Source organism: Eulemur rufifrons, chromosome 28 (genome assembly GCF_041146395.1).
Source record: "Eulemur rufifrons isolate Redbay chromosome 28, OSU_ERuf_1, whole genome shotgun sequence".
Taxonomy (NCBI): domain Eukaryota; kingdom Metazoa; phylum Chordata; class Mammalia; order Primates; family Lemuridae; genus Eulemur; species Eulemur rufifrons.
Window position 1 is genome coordinate 22,739,803 of NC_091010.1, and position 15,091 is coordinate 22,754,893.

Below are 15,091 nucleotides of genomic sequence, written 5' to 3' on the forward strand. Positions count from 1 at the left end.
GCCCGACTATTCTGTGTGGCTTCCATGAATAACACACTCACAAGCCCGCACCCTCGTAGCCTGGGGCTCTGAGGGACCTGGAAACCAGGAGGGGTGCCAGGGCTGTCACCTGGACCAAGCAGGCCTGAGCAGCTCACACACTAGGTGGGTCCAGGAGGCCACACAGGAGCGACCATTACCCACCCCCAGCTGCAGCCCGCTGAGGCCCCCAGCCCAGCCCCATCGACAGCCAGGCACCCAAAGAGCCCTCCAGTGGCGGGTAGTCTCCAAACGAGAGGTGGCCCTAGGTGCTTGCATTTTGTGCTGAAAATGAAAGACCAAGCCAGGCTGCAGAAGCTTGAGGCGAGGGCTTCTCAGAAGTAGTGACTGCCCTTTTCTGAGCACCTGCTGGGTGCCCCATACTTTAGAGATCGAATTTCTAGTCCTGCCAGTGGTGGTCATCCATGAGGAAGATGGGATTTTGCAGAGATTAAACAGTTGGGCACAGCTTCTAAATGACAGTGCCAGGATTAAATCCAAGAGTATATGGCTCCAAAGCCTGGCCCTACACCACGCCCCCGTGCTGCCCAGGTAACAGTGAGGACAGCAAATGAGGTGGAGAGACAGAGGTGGGGACGGAGCAAGAGATATGGTCCTATCCCATGCCACGGCCTTGACGTAAACAGGTGATGTCTATGTCGAGTTGGGTGAGTTTGCTTATTAGTAGGGTGACACCATGGCCCAGTTTATCTGGGATGGTCCCAGTTTGCCTACAGTCTCAGAGTAATTATTAGTAGCACTCTTTTCACTGGCAAAAGTACTACAGTTTAGACAATAAGTAAAATATGGTTACTCTGTTCATAAGAACCAAGTTTTGAGACATGCAATGGATCAAACAGCAGATGGGGACACAAGTCTGGCATGGGGTGTAGACATGTGACCAAAAGGAAGCCACTCCCACTCCTCCCAGTCACAATGCCCAGGGCCAAACTGCTCCTGCCCTTCCAAGGCTTGGCAAACCCTGATTCCGCAGGTGAACAAGACAAGAGCCCTCCTCTGCCTTTCTTACTATCCCTCCCCACTTACCAGGCACAGCCTCCGGCCTGGCCGCAGCCAACCAGGCCGATGGGCAAGCCCCTGGCCACCCTTACCTCCTCTCCCACTGCCCACCCCATCTAAGAGGGGCCCAGGAGGCAGAGAACAGGGGTCGTGCCATGCCACTGGCGAAGGCTGGCCGAGGGGAGCCACTTCTCTGCCTCGCTAAGGGTGCCAGTCAAACCCCAGAGCAGCTCATTACCTCGTCCCAGACAAGCCCCAGCCCCTGGACGCACAGCCTCCAGGCTGGCAGTGCCCTAGGGAGGAAGTTCCCTGATGGGACCCACACCCCGATTTCCCGTAACCCTAAAGGGCTCCTCCCGTCCCACTGGAAGGCCCACTCACTGTGGATGAAGCTTGTAGAGCGTCCCGTCCACTCCCACGGTCACGTTCAGACGATCCAGCCCTCTGTTCTCGCGGATCTTATCCACCACGGCAGCCATGCCTGCGCCACACAGCTGCGCCGCCCTCTTGGACACCACCCCGCACACCGTCTTGACGAGGATACTGTCGTCGCAGGTGCTGTTCAGACCCAGCTGCTGGAGGATGGCCCGGACCTGGAGCAGGGCTAATCGGTCGCTGTGGGAGACAAAAGCCAGGGGCCTGGATGAAGCGGGACCCTTGAGAGCAACCTGGGGACCAAGTCCAAAGGACCAGCCCAAAACCACTGCACATATACACAAACACAGTCCTCAGTTATTTTTTTCCTTCCAAATAACATGATCTTTTTAACGATCCCACAACATTACATGTTAAGTTGTAGAAAATCTGGCAAATCTAGAAAAATAAAAATTGGAAAATTAAAACTATTCACAATCCCAACATCTAGGAAAATGCTGTTAACATTTTAATGTATTCCCTTCTGATCTATTTTTCCTAGATGTCATTAAACAATGGTATTGTCCCTATGATATGTAAAACGGGATCATCCTTTATATGTGATTTTATTTCTTTTTTTCCTATTTATACATCTAACCAACTCCCCACACCCTTAATCCAAGAACACGATTGGAAGCGGCTGCTATAGTGTTCCAGTCTAGGCGTGCTCCATGATTTATTCAGCCAGTTTGGAGAAATTTCAGTTATTGGCAATTTTCTGCCATTATAAAGTAACATTTATGGAGTTATTGGTTTATATATCTTTGTGTGCAACTCTGATTTTTTCTTTAGGAAACATTTCTGGGTCAAAGGGATTTTGATATATATCGCCAAGTACCATTCAGAATAGTGTATTAATTTACTCTCTCTCTAGCAGAATATTTGGCTTATTTGTCCTCATTGACAAAGATCACTTTTTAAAATTGTTGACAATTTCAGAAGAATGCCATTACAACGATAGTTTAATCTGCATTCTTCTCTCTTAGTGGAGATGACCTTTTTTTTCCCCATTTGTTTATTAGCCATATGAACTACCTACTATGTACCAAGACTTTTTTTCTCCTCAGATATTTGTCTTGTTCATATTAAAATGAAAGCAATAACAATGACTGGTGACAATTATGATGGCCAGCCACAATGATACGACCAGCCAGCCTCTTTTGAGGACTTACTATGTGACAGGTGTTTTATATACGTTCCCTCATTTGCTCCTCAACGAACCAATGCATGTATGATTGTTCCCATTTTAAAGATGAGGAAACTGAGGCTGGGAGCACACAGCCAGTGGAACAGAGCAAGTCTAACATCAGACCTGCCAAAGCCCACCATGCCAGGCTCAGCATTTTGTCATACGCAAGTGTCTTCCTCAGTTTACCATTTGCCTTTTGAGTATGAATTTTTTTTAACTTACAGAAGCTATATAGCTCTATTTGGCAATTTTTCCTTTATGATTCCTTTCTTTGCTACTATGTTTAAAGACCTTCTCCACCATTTCACATGCATTAGGATGACTACTGTCAAAAAATCCCCAGAATATAACAAGTGTTGGTGAGTATATGGAGAAACTAGAACATTCATGTACTGCCAGTGGAAATGTAAAATGGTACAGCCAGTGTAGAAAACAGTATAGCAGTTCCTCAAAAAATTAAAATGGAATTACCATGCAACCCAGCAATTCTACTTGTGGGTAGATACACAAAAGAAGTGAAAACAGATATTTGTGCACCATGTTCATAGCAGCATTATTCACAGTAGCCAAAAGCTAGAAGCAACCCAAGTGTCCGTCCATCCACAGATGAATGGATAAACAAAATGCGGCATCTACACAACAATGAAATCCCATTCAGCCTTAAGAAGTAAGGAAATTCTGACATGCTACAACACGGATGCACCTTGAGGACGTTATATTAAGTGAAATAAGCCAGTCACGAAAGGACAAATATTGCATGATTCCATTTATGTGAAGTATCTAGATTAGTCAAATTCACAGAAACAGAAAGTATTAATAGAACGCTGGCTGCCAGGGGCTGTGGGAGGGAGGAATGGGGAGGTAGTGTTTGGTGTTTGGTGAGTACAGAGTTTCGGATTAAGATGAAAAGAATCCTGGAAATGGATGGAGGTGGTGGTGGTAGCTCGACAATGTGAGTGTATTAATACTTAATGCCATGGAACTGCATACTTAAAAATGGTTTCCCTGGGCAAAAGCAATGCATAGGCTTTGTCAGGTTATCATGCAGAGCCTACGCAAGGTTATTATGGCCATTCTAAGAATGAGGTGGTGTTTTGCACAGTTGCTTTTTCAAACCACTTTTCCTCCTTCTTGCACAGCTTGCCCTGGAAGGCGGCAGAGGCAGGGATGAAACGTTCCCTCCATAAGAGCAAAGCAGGAGGAAGGCAGAACAACTTGTCGGGGACATGTGGCTACCAGGTGGCCAAGCTGTGCAACCTTTCAGATGAATCAGGGGTGGATTCCGGCCCCTTCAATACAAGTATTTGCAATGCACCTTTACTATCCTGAAATGGAATCCATACAACCTGCTTACACACACACACTTTCAAAGAAATCAATGTAATGCCCCAACATAAAGGATGGATAAAAAGGAAAGTAATTTGTAATAAAATTGTATGATGTCAATATGCAAACGCTCAGGGCCTACTATACCAGAGGAGGGAAAAGCCCCACACAAATTGCCAAAACAACCCCCAGTGTTCCCACCACCCCCACCACAATCCACTGGCCAGGCGACCTCTAATGGATGGGTGGATGGCAGGGAAGCCCCCCGCACTCACCTCTCGATCTGAGACAGAAACTTGGTCTCAAAGATGCCCCGGGTCTTCAGAGGCTCAGAGATCTGCCCCCGGAAGAGGAATCCCTTCTTGGTGAAGTCGATCAAGATGTTGCGGACGATTTCGCCCAGGTACATACCGCTGATCATCTTCTCAAACCTGAGACAGGAGGAAGGGGACGGGCGTCTATGCATAGTGGCTAGGGGGACTGTCAGCCCTTGGTTTCACAATCACTCTGGGATTCTTATTGCCCCTCAAGGGCATCATCAGCGGCCAGCCGTGTACCCTGCCCTGTGCTCCCTGCAGAGGCAGAGGAGGAGACCAGCAAGCACCAGGGACTCCTCCACCCTGCCCACATCAGAAACACAACCACTGGCCTGTGTGTCTTCCTGGAAGACCAGCCTCCCTCCTTACCTAACTTCCAGCTCTCAGCCCAAGACCACTTCCCGAGAGCCTGTTGTCCTTCCCATCCTGGGTTCTACCTGCCTGTTTCAGGCTCCCACACACCTGGTCCTTCTCCTTCACAACACACGTGAGCTCACTGCTCACGTCCCAATTCAGTGACAGCCCCAGGACAGGGAATGTGCATCTAGCTCAGCTCTGAGTCCCCAGGACACATCACGGCACAGCACTAAGACCTCGGTGAAGTGCCCCATAAATACCTGCTGAGTAAGTACAGGACTGGGCTGGGTCTTAAAGGGACAAGAAGACAAGAAAGGGAGAGTTCCTAGATTTTGTTAAGGTTTTTTTTTTTTTGTTTTGTTTTTGTTTTTTTTTTTTTTTGAGACAGAGTCTCACTCTGTTGCCCAGGCTAGAGTGAGTGCCGTGGCGTCAGCCTAGCTCACAGCAACCTCAAACTCCTGAACTCAAGCGATCCTCCTGTCTCAGCCTCCCGAGTAGCTGGGACTACAGGCATGCACCACCATGCCCGGCTAATTTTTTCTGTATATATTTTTAGCTGTCCATATAATTTCTTTCTATTTTAGTAGAGATGGGGTCTCGCTCTTGCTCAGGCTGGTCTCGAACTCCTGAGCTCAAACGATCCGCCCACCTCGGCCTCCCAGAGTGCTAGGATTACAGGCGTGAGCCACCGCGCCCGGCCGATTTTGTTAAGGTGTTGCAAACACCCAGAGCACTGGTCAGGCACACAGCAGTGATAAGACCACACTAGCAGGAGAATTCCAGTGGCCACAACACACGTGAGGCCAACCTGTTCTTGGGGCTTCTACCCTCTCCATGCTCAAGGGCCTCAAGAAATAATAAGGGGTTTAAATGCTCCATGGCACACGCTCAAGCCCAGTGTCCCAAAGCTGAGACGAGTCCGCTGGAATCCAGACACTCCAAGGGTCCTCACAGGATTTCCCGTGCCCACAGAAGAACGTGGCATAGCACGGAATCACAGAACTGTCATCACCCATGCAGGCCTTCTCATTCCATCCAGGGCACCATCTCAGTTTGGTGCCAACATGGCTTTAACCCCTTCCAACACTTGCTGACCCCCCTTTTTAACAAAGGGGGTCTTAGTTTAGGGCCTTTGGTAGGCTACAGTATCTGGGTAGAATTGAAAAACGCCATTTTTCACTATATTCATTTTACAATTACTACCTATCCATGGTAATATGATTCTCCCTTTTTTTTTCCTCCCTCATTAAATTTAAGCAAGCAAGTATAAGCTGATTTAAAGAAAAACATTAAGTGAGTAATAGCATCGACAGTACTGAGAAAAGGCAAAAACCTTTATGGCAGCTGGGGAACGACTCGTGTTGGCTGCTACTCTGGCCCATCTTTCTGCTTCTAGGGATGTAACTGGGACCAACTCATCCTGGCTATGGCAGAGGACAGCCTGATTCCTGGGGACTTGAGACAAGGGGTATTCATTGTATTTAGGAGTAGGGTGGATACCGCCATTTCAGACAGGGTCCCTGAGACCTGAGCTGCAAAGCTCTACACAGCCACTAGGTGGTGCTGGAGGCCCTGGGAGGGAAGGAGGATTGAGGAGGCCTTTGCTGCACCCCAACCCCCACCCCCACTATTCTGATGAGGAAGAAACACAGAGCAAGAAGAGCAGGCCAGAATCTTCCAGGCTGAAAAAGGTCACTGAAAGAAGTGTCATCTGTCATCTGGGCATATTCCTGGGCAGAGGAGGCCCCTGGACAGGACATCAACCCCAGGCCACCTTGTACATGCTGGGGGCCCATCCACCAGTTCTCCACTATCCTTAGACCAAAGCCAAGGTCAGAAGTGAACCAGACAGACCAGTCTTCAAGCCTCTGTTCAGACCCACTCATGCTAGAAACTTCTTCCACTGCAAGAAGCAGAATGCAGCCGAATGCTCTCCCCAGCCTGACCTTAGGCGTCTCCTACCCCAGGCAGAATTACCTTTGTTTCCCAGCGTTCAGAGAAAACTCATCCACCAATTTGTCATAGTGTGTTCTGATGTCATCCAGACTCCCGTTGTCCCCAAAGGCACCCCATTCCATGTTGATACACATTCGCCCCTCGGTCCCCTCCACCATCTCAACGTTCTTCATTTCTTCCATGTAGCAGGCATTGCTGCCAGTCCCTGAGACACACAAGGGGACAATGAATGGCTGTGCCACCACACCTGGGGATCCTGCAACCAGGCCTGGGGTCTGGGGCCTGGCATTCCACAGGTAAGGGGTATGTTTCTTAGATGAACAAAATAATCGTTTTGCTTTCCCAAAGTTTTCCAAGAAAACAAAATATAAACGGAGAGTCTGAGTGAAATCACCCAGAAAGCATTTGATTACCTTACTTTACACCAAGAGCCTCATGTGATCACCTGTCCAAGCAGGGCTGAATTTATTTTAATAGAAGATAGTCTTACAAATAAAGGACTGTATCTTCAATGGCAGAATTTTAGGCAATATTCAGATTGGAACAAAAAATATGTATATTTTTTCCATGCACACAAACACATACATACACACATCCTTATAAACTCTCCTATGTGTTTTGGAATGAAGCCCACAGTTGGTTCAGGGAAGTACAGTGTCATCAGCATGTGAAGGATGCCTTTCTAAAACAATGGATCCTCACTTTTTTGTATCACAGACCTATGAAAATTGGAGGATTCTCCTGAGAAAAAAGGGACATTTCTCTGGGTGTACCCACAAACTGCACACAGGCAATCTGGCATGTGCTCTCCGGGGCCTGAGGTGCCCCAGATTTCCATTCCCGAACCCCCTAGAACAGGGTTACTCAAAGTGCGGCTCACCAAGGGCCAGGGTACGGCCATGAACTGTTTGCTGTTCCAGTCCATGAGGAGCTAAGAAAGGAGAGAAAGCTCTGGAACTTTCATAGCTGTCTTAGTTGCCATGACATCCCAGCTTGAGGCCACTGGCCTCGTGTCACTGAATAGACTGGAGCACTGTCCACCCATCCTATGCGGGATGCAGGTGAACTCTCATCAAGGGAAGAAACTCAAGTAGAATTAGAAGACTGGGTCACTGAATTATTTCTGTTTTTTGTTTTCTCAGCTCTCTTTCACCCAAGGCTAAAGCTGAGAGAAGAGGAGCTCCAGAAATGGAAGGGGGGTGAGTACAAAGAAAGCCAAAACGTGTAAACCGTGCTTCCTGCTCATGGAGTTCTGAGCAACGAGATCCATTCACAGAGGAAAGAAAAATGGCTTTGAATGTAGCTGGAGTCTGGTGGCAGGAACATCTAATCGCTGCCCTGAACTGGGCAGGCCTGACCTCCCAGGTGGGAGGGTGAGGAGAACTGCTGTGTCACTATGGCTTGGCGCTTCACACCTAAGCCCTTGCAGGCAGAAGGGAGGGGCTGGGTGGAGAAAGTTTAGCAAAAGAAAGGAAGGGACAAAGCCCTAAAGCCAGGCCCCAAACAACCCTTCACCAGAAGCTGCTCCCTAGGTCTTCTGAATTTCAACAGAAGCCAAAAGCGGTTGACTAATGAGTGAAAAGGTCTTCCTGGCACCAGGAGGGCCACTGGGGCCTCATCCCAATCTCTAGACATCCAGCAAATGGGGGTGCCACCCCTTCTTGTCCAGGGACAGCCTGCAGACGTTGGCTAAAAAAACTGTTTGGGGCCTTCCCCAACATCCACTGACACTAGGAGCAGGATCAACAGACAAATGGTCTCCCCACAGCCCAAATCAATAGGCTTCAGGAATTATGTGCTCTCAAGGCCCAGCCCCTCAACGTGTTTGGAATAGTCTGCAGAGCCAACAGATAACCCCCTCTGTACCCTGTCTGCTGGATGGGGCAACTCACAAACAGTAGCTGCTAAAGGCAAAATGACACCCAAGACCACCCTGGCCCTTTCCAGACCCAAGCATGGTTAAGAAAGGAGGTGGTCTCTGCTTCCTTTCCAGCCTCAGACCCCGGTCCCCCCCACCCCCCGCCGCCCCCCGGCCGTAATACCTGCCCAGAGCCCCTGCACACAAGCCCCCACAGAGCTGCCAAGCCAACCTGGCCAGCTCCAGGTACCCATCCCCATCCATTCAAGCCACGTGAGCCTTGAGGGGCCTCATTCCTGGAGCTCAGTTCTTGACAGTCTGATCACAATCAATGTGCAGCACTGGGGGGGGGGGGCGGCGGGGAGGCGGCTGTCAGGTGATGACTGCCACAATGTCCCACAGAGAGGACAGGAAAACCCCAGCCTTCCCTTCCCCGAGGAGAGAGACCTTCCAGACACCCACCTACAATGAGTCCAACCTCGCAGGTGGGCTCCTCGTAAGCGCAGGTCATCATAGTGCCCACTGTGTCGTTGACCACAGCCACCACGTCCAGGTCAAATTCCTTTGGAGATAAAGGGACGCACGTTTAGGAATGTGATCATTCCGCCCTGGCTTGAATCCTGCCAGTCCACTCTGCTGCACAGCAGCCAGAAAGCCACTGCTGGATAATCTGAGCCAGTTTTCTCACTTAAATGCTCCTTCACTGACTGCACACCTGCTATTAATGATGTAGCTGCCATGTGAGCTCTAAGGAAGGGGGAGTATCCCACCCATTTTACAGATGGTACTAACCATTGGAGGGAATCGAGGAACAGAGAAGACAAGGGACAATGGCCAAATTGTTCTGTCTCTTGGCAGTTTAAAGAGTTAGAGCTTTTCAGAGGGCAAAATGGAAATATCAAATCCATTTCTCAGACTCTGTCCATCAGAACTAGTCACGCAGGGGCACACAGGGACATGTGCAAGGATATTTACTATGTGGCTTACAATGGCCAGAAAGAGGAAACAACCCACGGATCAACCCACGGAAACAACCCATGGATCAAAAGGGGCGACGTAAACCACAGTTCAGGCACACACTGGAATCCTGTGCACCCAGGAAAAAGAATGGGGTTGGTCTCTATGCAGTGACAACAAAAGATTTTATGTTAAATGAAAAGGAAGTTGTAATGTTATATATGGTATGATTCCCATTTTTAAAAGTCTGTGTGTGTGTGTGTGTGTGTGTGCGCGTGCGTGTTGGTGCACGCATGGAAAGCAAGCTGGAAGAACAGACACTAACGCTGATAGTTGTGGGATGGGCAAAAATAAATCAGCAGGTATCTTTCCAAGGCAACGCCAGATGTTGTCTAGCACACCCTGCCAGGTGCAGCTCAGGGCCTCTTTCCCACACATTCATTTCATCTGTGTGCTCTTCTGATTGTCATTTGAACTGTTGTTTTTTTAAAAATTTCTTACTGATTCCCTCATTAATTAATAAGTTCAATAAAATCTTTGGAATTTTCCACTGTATATTTTTTCGGTGTCCTCCAGCCCAAGACCACCAGGAACACACCTGTGGTTGGACAAAGTTGGGCTCATGGACTCACTGCGATGCAGGAGAACACCCCATGGGACCTCCCAGGAAGTGCTAGAAAGGAACTATTAAAGAATCTGGCTCTGTGTTGTGGTTTGGGGGCAGGTTTAAAGAACCTCTTTGCTCTGGACTGGATGCTGTCGGGAATCAGGGGCAATGCCGTGATTACGTTCTGAGATACGCCGTATTATGCAGGTGTCTTATTCCTGCCTAACCCCATCGTGGTCACGGAGAAGCTGTGATGATATTTATACTCTGTAGAATTGTTTGTGCACTCTGTGAAATTTCTTGTGTGCAATAGGACAACACCAGGCCTGAGAGTGTCAGGCTCTGCCCAGATGCCAGAGGCTGCTTCTTTCTTCAATTTGTACAATAATCATGATTTTACCTTTCTTAAAAAAAAAATAACAAAAACAAACACAAACAAACAAAAAAAAAAACCCGTCCGGCCGGGCGCGGTGGCTCACGCCTGTAATCCTAGCACTCTGGGAGGCCGAGGCGGGTGGATCGCTCAAGCTCAGGAGTTCGAGACCAGCCTGAGCAAGAGCGAGACCCCGTCTCTACTAAAAATAGAAAGAAATTATCTGGCCAACTAAAATATATATATAGAAAAAATTAGCCGGGCATGGTGGCGCATGCCTGTAGTCCCAGCTACTCGGGAGGCTGAGGCAGGAGGATCGCTTGAGCCCAGGAGTTTGAGGTTGCTGTGAGCTAGGCTGATGCCATGGCACTCACTCTAGCCCGGGCAACAGAGTGAGACTCTGTCTCAAAAAAAAAAAAAAAAAAAAACCCGTCCTTTAACAACCCAAAACTATGGACCCCCGTTTTATTGTCAGCAGTTGAGTGGGGAAATGGGGGGCTTTTATTATCCAGGTCACATGCTTCTGTATTGTTTGAATCCTCTACAACACACAAGTATAATTTTTATAACCCCAAAACACAGTAAAGGTTTTTAAAAACATTAATAGTTACCTCTCTCCTTTTTACCGCATCCCTTAGTAAGGTGGCCACGTCATGCCCCACGCAGTCAGAGGCCTTAAAACCCTTTGTCCAGGTGATCAAGATTCCCTGAAATATGAAAACAGAGTCCTGTGTAATTAACCTTTTTGGGCAGAATACAAAATTTCACACCCTCCCTTCTGAGTTAACAACTGCTGAGGACTTACAACAAATGGAGACAGAGTCCCAACATGTAAGGCACAAACCAATAAAATACGAATAGAACTCCCCAGGCCTGCCCCCTCCTGTCTTCCAAGAGGTTTAAAATAGTCCCCATTTCACAGTTGGAGAGAATGAGGCATCAATGTTAATGGCCATGTCTACATTCACTCAGCAAATGGTAATACCGGGCAAGAACCCAGATTCCCTGATTCTCAGCCTGGTGCTGCTCCTAGTGTAACCCACTAGATTCCCTGGAGAAGAGTCTGCTGACAACATAACTGAAGGAATGTGCAGTTTCAGTAACCCTGTTACTACCTAAAGTAAATTTTAGGCTTCATCAGACTGAAGTTAAAACACTTGCTGGGAAAAATGCCACAGGTGTGTATTCACTATGATGAATACAGGTGAAGGCAAACTGCTTAAAAAAAAAAAAAAAAACACCCAAAAAATACCACATGCTTATATAGATCTAATTGCTGAGATCTAAAAGGGCCTTAGAGGAAAACAGACCCAAGTCAGCAACGTGACCAGATGAACTGGTTCACAGAGGCAGGTGGCCCTACCTAGCTCTCCTAGTGCTGTTAATCAAGCCTTAAATCCTGGCCTGGGGCCTGTGGCTCGCAGAGCTCCCTGTAGCTCTTCCTACAGGACAGGCTCCGTCTTGCAGCCCTGACTCTGGTCCATCACTGTGACTGTGCACAACACAGGTGCCTTCTGCCCCGGCCCTTACCGCTCAGTGCGGTGCTGCTGGCCTGAGGGCTTGGCTCTCCCACTGAACTGGGGGCTCCCTGAGGACAGGGGCTGTGACCTGCAGCTCTGAGCCCAGCACTTGGTACTCGGCAGGTGCTCAAGCCCTGATCTTGGGCCCTGTCCCATCCCATGTACCAAACAGACATTTATCTCCTCTGATCGGACACTGTGCTGGGGCGTGTGGGGACACGGGTTGTTGCTCAGGGAGCGTACTACTAGCAGAAAAGACAGACACAGTCACTGTTAAGTAACTGTGTAAGATGCGCCACAATCAAGGCAACAATCAAAGAAACAGGGAACGCAGAAGAGGGTGAGGTTGCTTTTGCCTGGAGGAACCAGGTGTCCAAAAGACGCAGTGCTTTCAAAGATAAAAAAAAAAAAAAAAAACAGTGAAAAGCCTGGGTCAACCCCCTGTGACATGTGAGCCAGCCCTCCCTGGCCACAGCGGGTTAGTGCTGCCCCAGGACTGACGCCTGGAAGAAAGGCACTCACCGCATCCAGGCTCTTCTGCTGGACGGGAAATGAGAACGTGAAGCCCAGAGGCATCCTGGGGCCTTTGATCCCCATGTAGTCCAGGAAGTCAGAGATGCAGGAGACGATGTGGTCAAACAGCTGCAAGAGAAAAGGACTAGCCATGCTCTCTGTGGTTTTGTGCTTTCAGTGCACATGTGCACGTGTGCACCCACACATAAACACACACGTGTGCAAACACACCCCAACACATACAGAGCCCCTTCTCCAGGATCTTCCCAGTCACCGGAGCATCATAAGGCAGGGATGGCTGAAAGTACCCGATGCTCTGGGGCCACAAGGGCACAAATGCACAGCCGTGGGGTCACATGAGGATTCTGGTCAGCACGTAACCACCAATGCCACTGCCATGTGTGTGCACACACACCAGCAGAACCGTCTCACCTCTTCCCCGGTGCCCTGCATGATTTCGACAGGAATGGCATAGATCTTGTTGTGCATTTCCACCGTTCTCTTTTTCCCACTACGGATTTTCACCAGCAGGACGCGGAAATTCGTTCCTCCAAGATCCAGAGCCAAGAAGTCACCATGCTCTGTTGCAGTCAAGAACATAAAGAATGTCAAAAACAGCTAGGTGCTTCTTGGCAGCCAGTAACTCCAAGACTCCAGACATCCCAGGGGAGAACTCATCCAAAAAGGATATCCCATACCGAATCCGGGGAGAAGCTGTGACTCCTCCCTGCAGCACACAGCACAGGCTCAGAGGAGGGGCAGGCACTGTGTCACTGACCACCTCCAACTGTGAGCCATATTGCAAGGACAAATGGCCCCATGGGTAAACTGCCTGTCACAATAAACAAACTTCACTGGGGCCTAGCAACAATGCCCTGGGTTTAGAAAACCTCACATAAAAATTAATAATTTATGTCAACGTGTAAAGTATTTGCAAAAATGGCTACAATCATTCCCTTCTCTGTACCTGGCATTCTTTGCAATGTGTCTGTGCAGTTCCTCCCACCAAACACACCAAGAGATGGAGTCTATTTCCCCTCCCCTTGATCTGGCCCAGCCGCATGACTTGCTCTGGCCAAAAGAGTGCGGCAGAGGCAAAGTTGAGCCAGTCCCCACCCTCAGCCTCAGCCTCCAAGGGGCTCTGAAGTCTTCCCTTCGCCCTCATGGACACTGCTGCTACCACGAGAACAGCCTGGTGGCCCACCAGAGGATGAGATGCAGGGCCAGGCACCCCTGCACCCCAGCCACCTGCTGGATGTATAAGGGGGGCTGTCTGCCATCAGCCTCCCAGCTGACCCCCCAGCTGACTGTAGGTGCAGGAATGAGTCCAGCAGATGTCAACCACATCTAGCCCTAATGAGAAGAAGCATCCAGCTAACCCCCACAGACACATGAGCAATAATAAATGGTGGCTGTTTTAAGCCACTAAGTTTGAGGGTGGTTATAATGCAATAATAAGTAACTTACATGTAGGACATATTCATATCACAAAAATTCATTACTTCAAGGACTCACCCAGAAAGCTCTTCAGATTGCTCGTGCTCAGCTCCAACGAGAACCATTAAGGGTGGCATTAAGGTTGTTTGGCCCCTGCCTACTTTACACACACCCTATCAGGACTTAAGAAGGGGGCATTGGGTGTTTATCCTTCTGGTTTACTGTATTTGTGAGAGAACCTATTCAGTGCTGTGGGATTGGCCCAGCTTTGCTCTTAACACTTTTTCATTCTGAGCAGGACTATGGTTTTAGAGACAGCACCTGCCTGGGAGGTCCAACCAGAATTTAAGTGCCCCAAGTCATACACATGACATATCAGTGGTAAAAATGGAAAACAGAGGTTCAGGTGAGCTCTTGCAAAGTCATGCACCTCCAGTGCAAATACATCTGCTGGAAAATCCAGCCTCTGCCCAGCCCTGCTGTGACTTGGGCCCTGGCACAAGCAGGGGAGGCATGCCAGCCCCCAGCAGGCCCTCACCGGTCCCATCCGGAGTGCTCCGCACGAAGGAGGGCAGCATCTTGACCACGGCCTTGTCGTGCGTCTGCTTCCTCAGCCCCATCTCCATCTCCACCCGCATCCTCCTCTTCACCTCCAGCAGCATCTCCTTGGTGAGGCGGAAGTGGGCCAGGGTCTCCTCTATCTGCCGGTGCTGCTCCGCCAAGCGGTAGGCCACGGCCGTCACCATGGCGGCCCCCTTGCCGCTGCCACTCTCGGAGAGGAGGAAGCGCACGTCCGAGTCGGGCACCAGGCGCCTCAGTGTCTTGTGGAAACGCCGAGAATACCTGGGGGAGGGGGAGACGTGCCACACAGCTGGAATGAGCATCTGTTGGGGACCTCCAGCCCCCGCAGCCCCCGTCTTTCTCCACTTTTTAATTCCATTTTCTATACTTGCTTTTTTTCATTACACAAGTCATCAACATCCACTGTAGAAAAGTTAGCAAATGCAGACAGGTAAAAAGGAAAAATGAAATTGCCCATAACCACGCATAAAACAAAGAGGATTCCCAGTATTATATGAGCATCAAACACAAAAAATTCCAGATTTTGTCCTTCACCATAAAGAGAAAATAATACAGCACAGTGGTCAAAACTACAGTGTTGAAAGTCAGATCCAAAAACAAGGGCGAGACCATCACTTCCACGCCAGGTGACCTTGGGCAGGTGACCT

At 49.1% G+C, this 15,091-nt stretch overlaps 1 protein-coding gene across 4 annotated transcripts in view; it reads right to left on the bottom strand.

The window, feature by feature from the left end:
- Window positions 1–15,091, bottom strand: part of HK1 (hexokinase 1) — a 72,519-nt gene that overhangs the window by 1,161 nt on the left and 56,267 nt on the right. For all 4 annotated transcript variants that reach the window (XM_069460903.1, XM_069460905.1, XM_069460902.1 and 1 more), the window contains 8 exons: window positions 14,401–14,705; window positions 12,858–13,006; window positions 12,435–12,554; window positions 11,004–11,099; window positions 8,918–9,017; window positions 6,619–6,802; window positions 4,243–4,398; window positions 1,420–1,653 (listed from right to left, as the gene is read on the bottom strand). In XM_069460903.1, coding sequence (XP_069317004.1) covers window positions 1,420–1,653; window positions 4,243–4,398; window positions 6,619–6,802; window positions 8,918–9,017; window positions 11,004–11,099; window positions 12,435–12,554; window positions 12,858–13,006; window positions 14,401–14,705 — 1,344 coding nt within the window. The remainder of the gene's footprint in view (window positions 1–1,419; window positions 1,654–4,242; window positions 4,399–6,618; window positions 6,803–8,917; window positions 9,018–11,003; window positions 11,100–12,434; window positions 12,555–12,857; window positions 13,007–14,400; window positions 14,706–15,091) is intronic.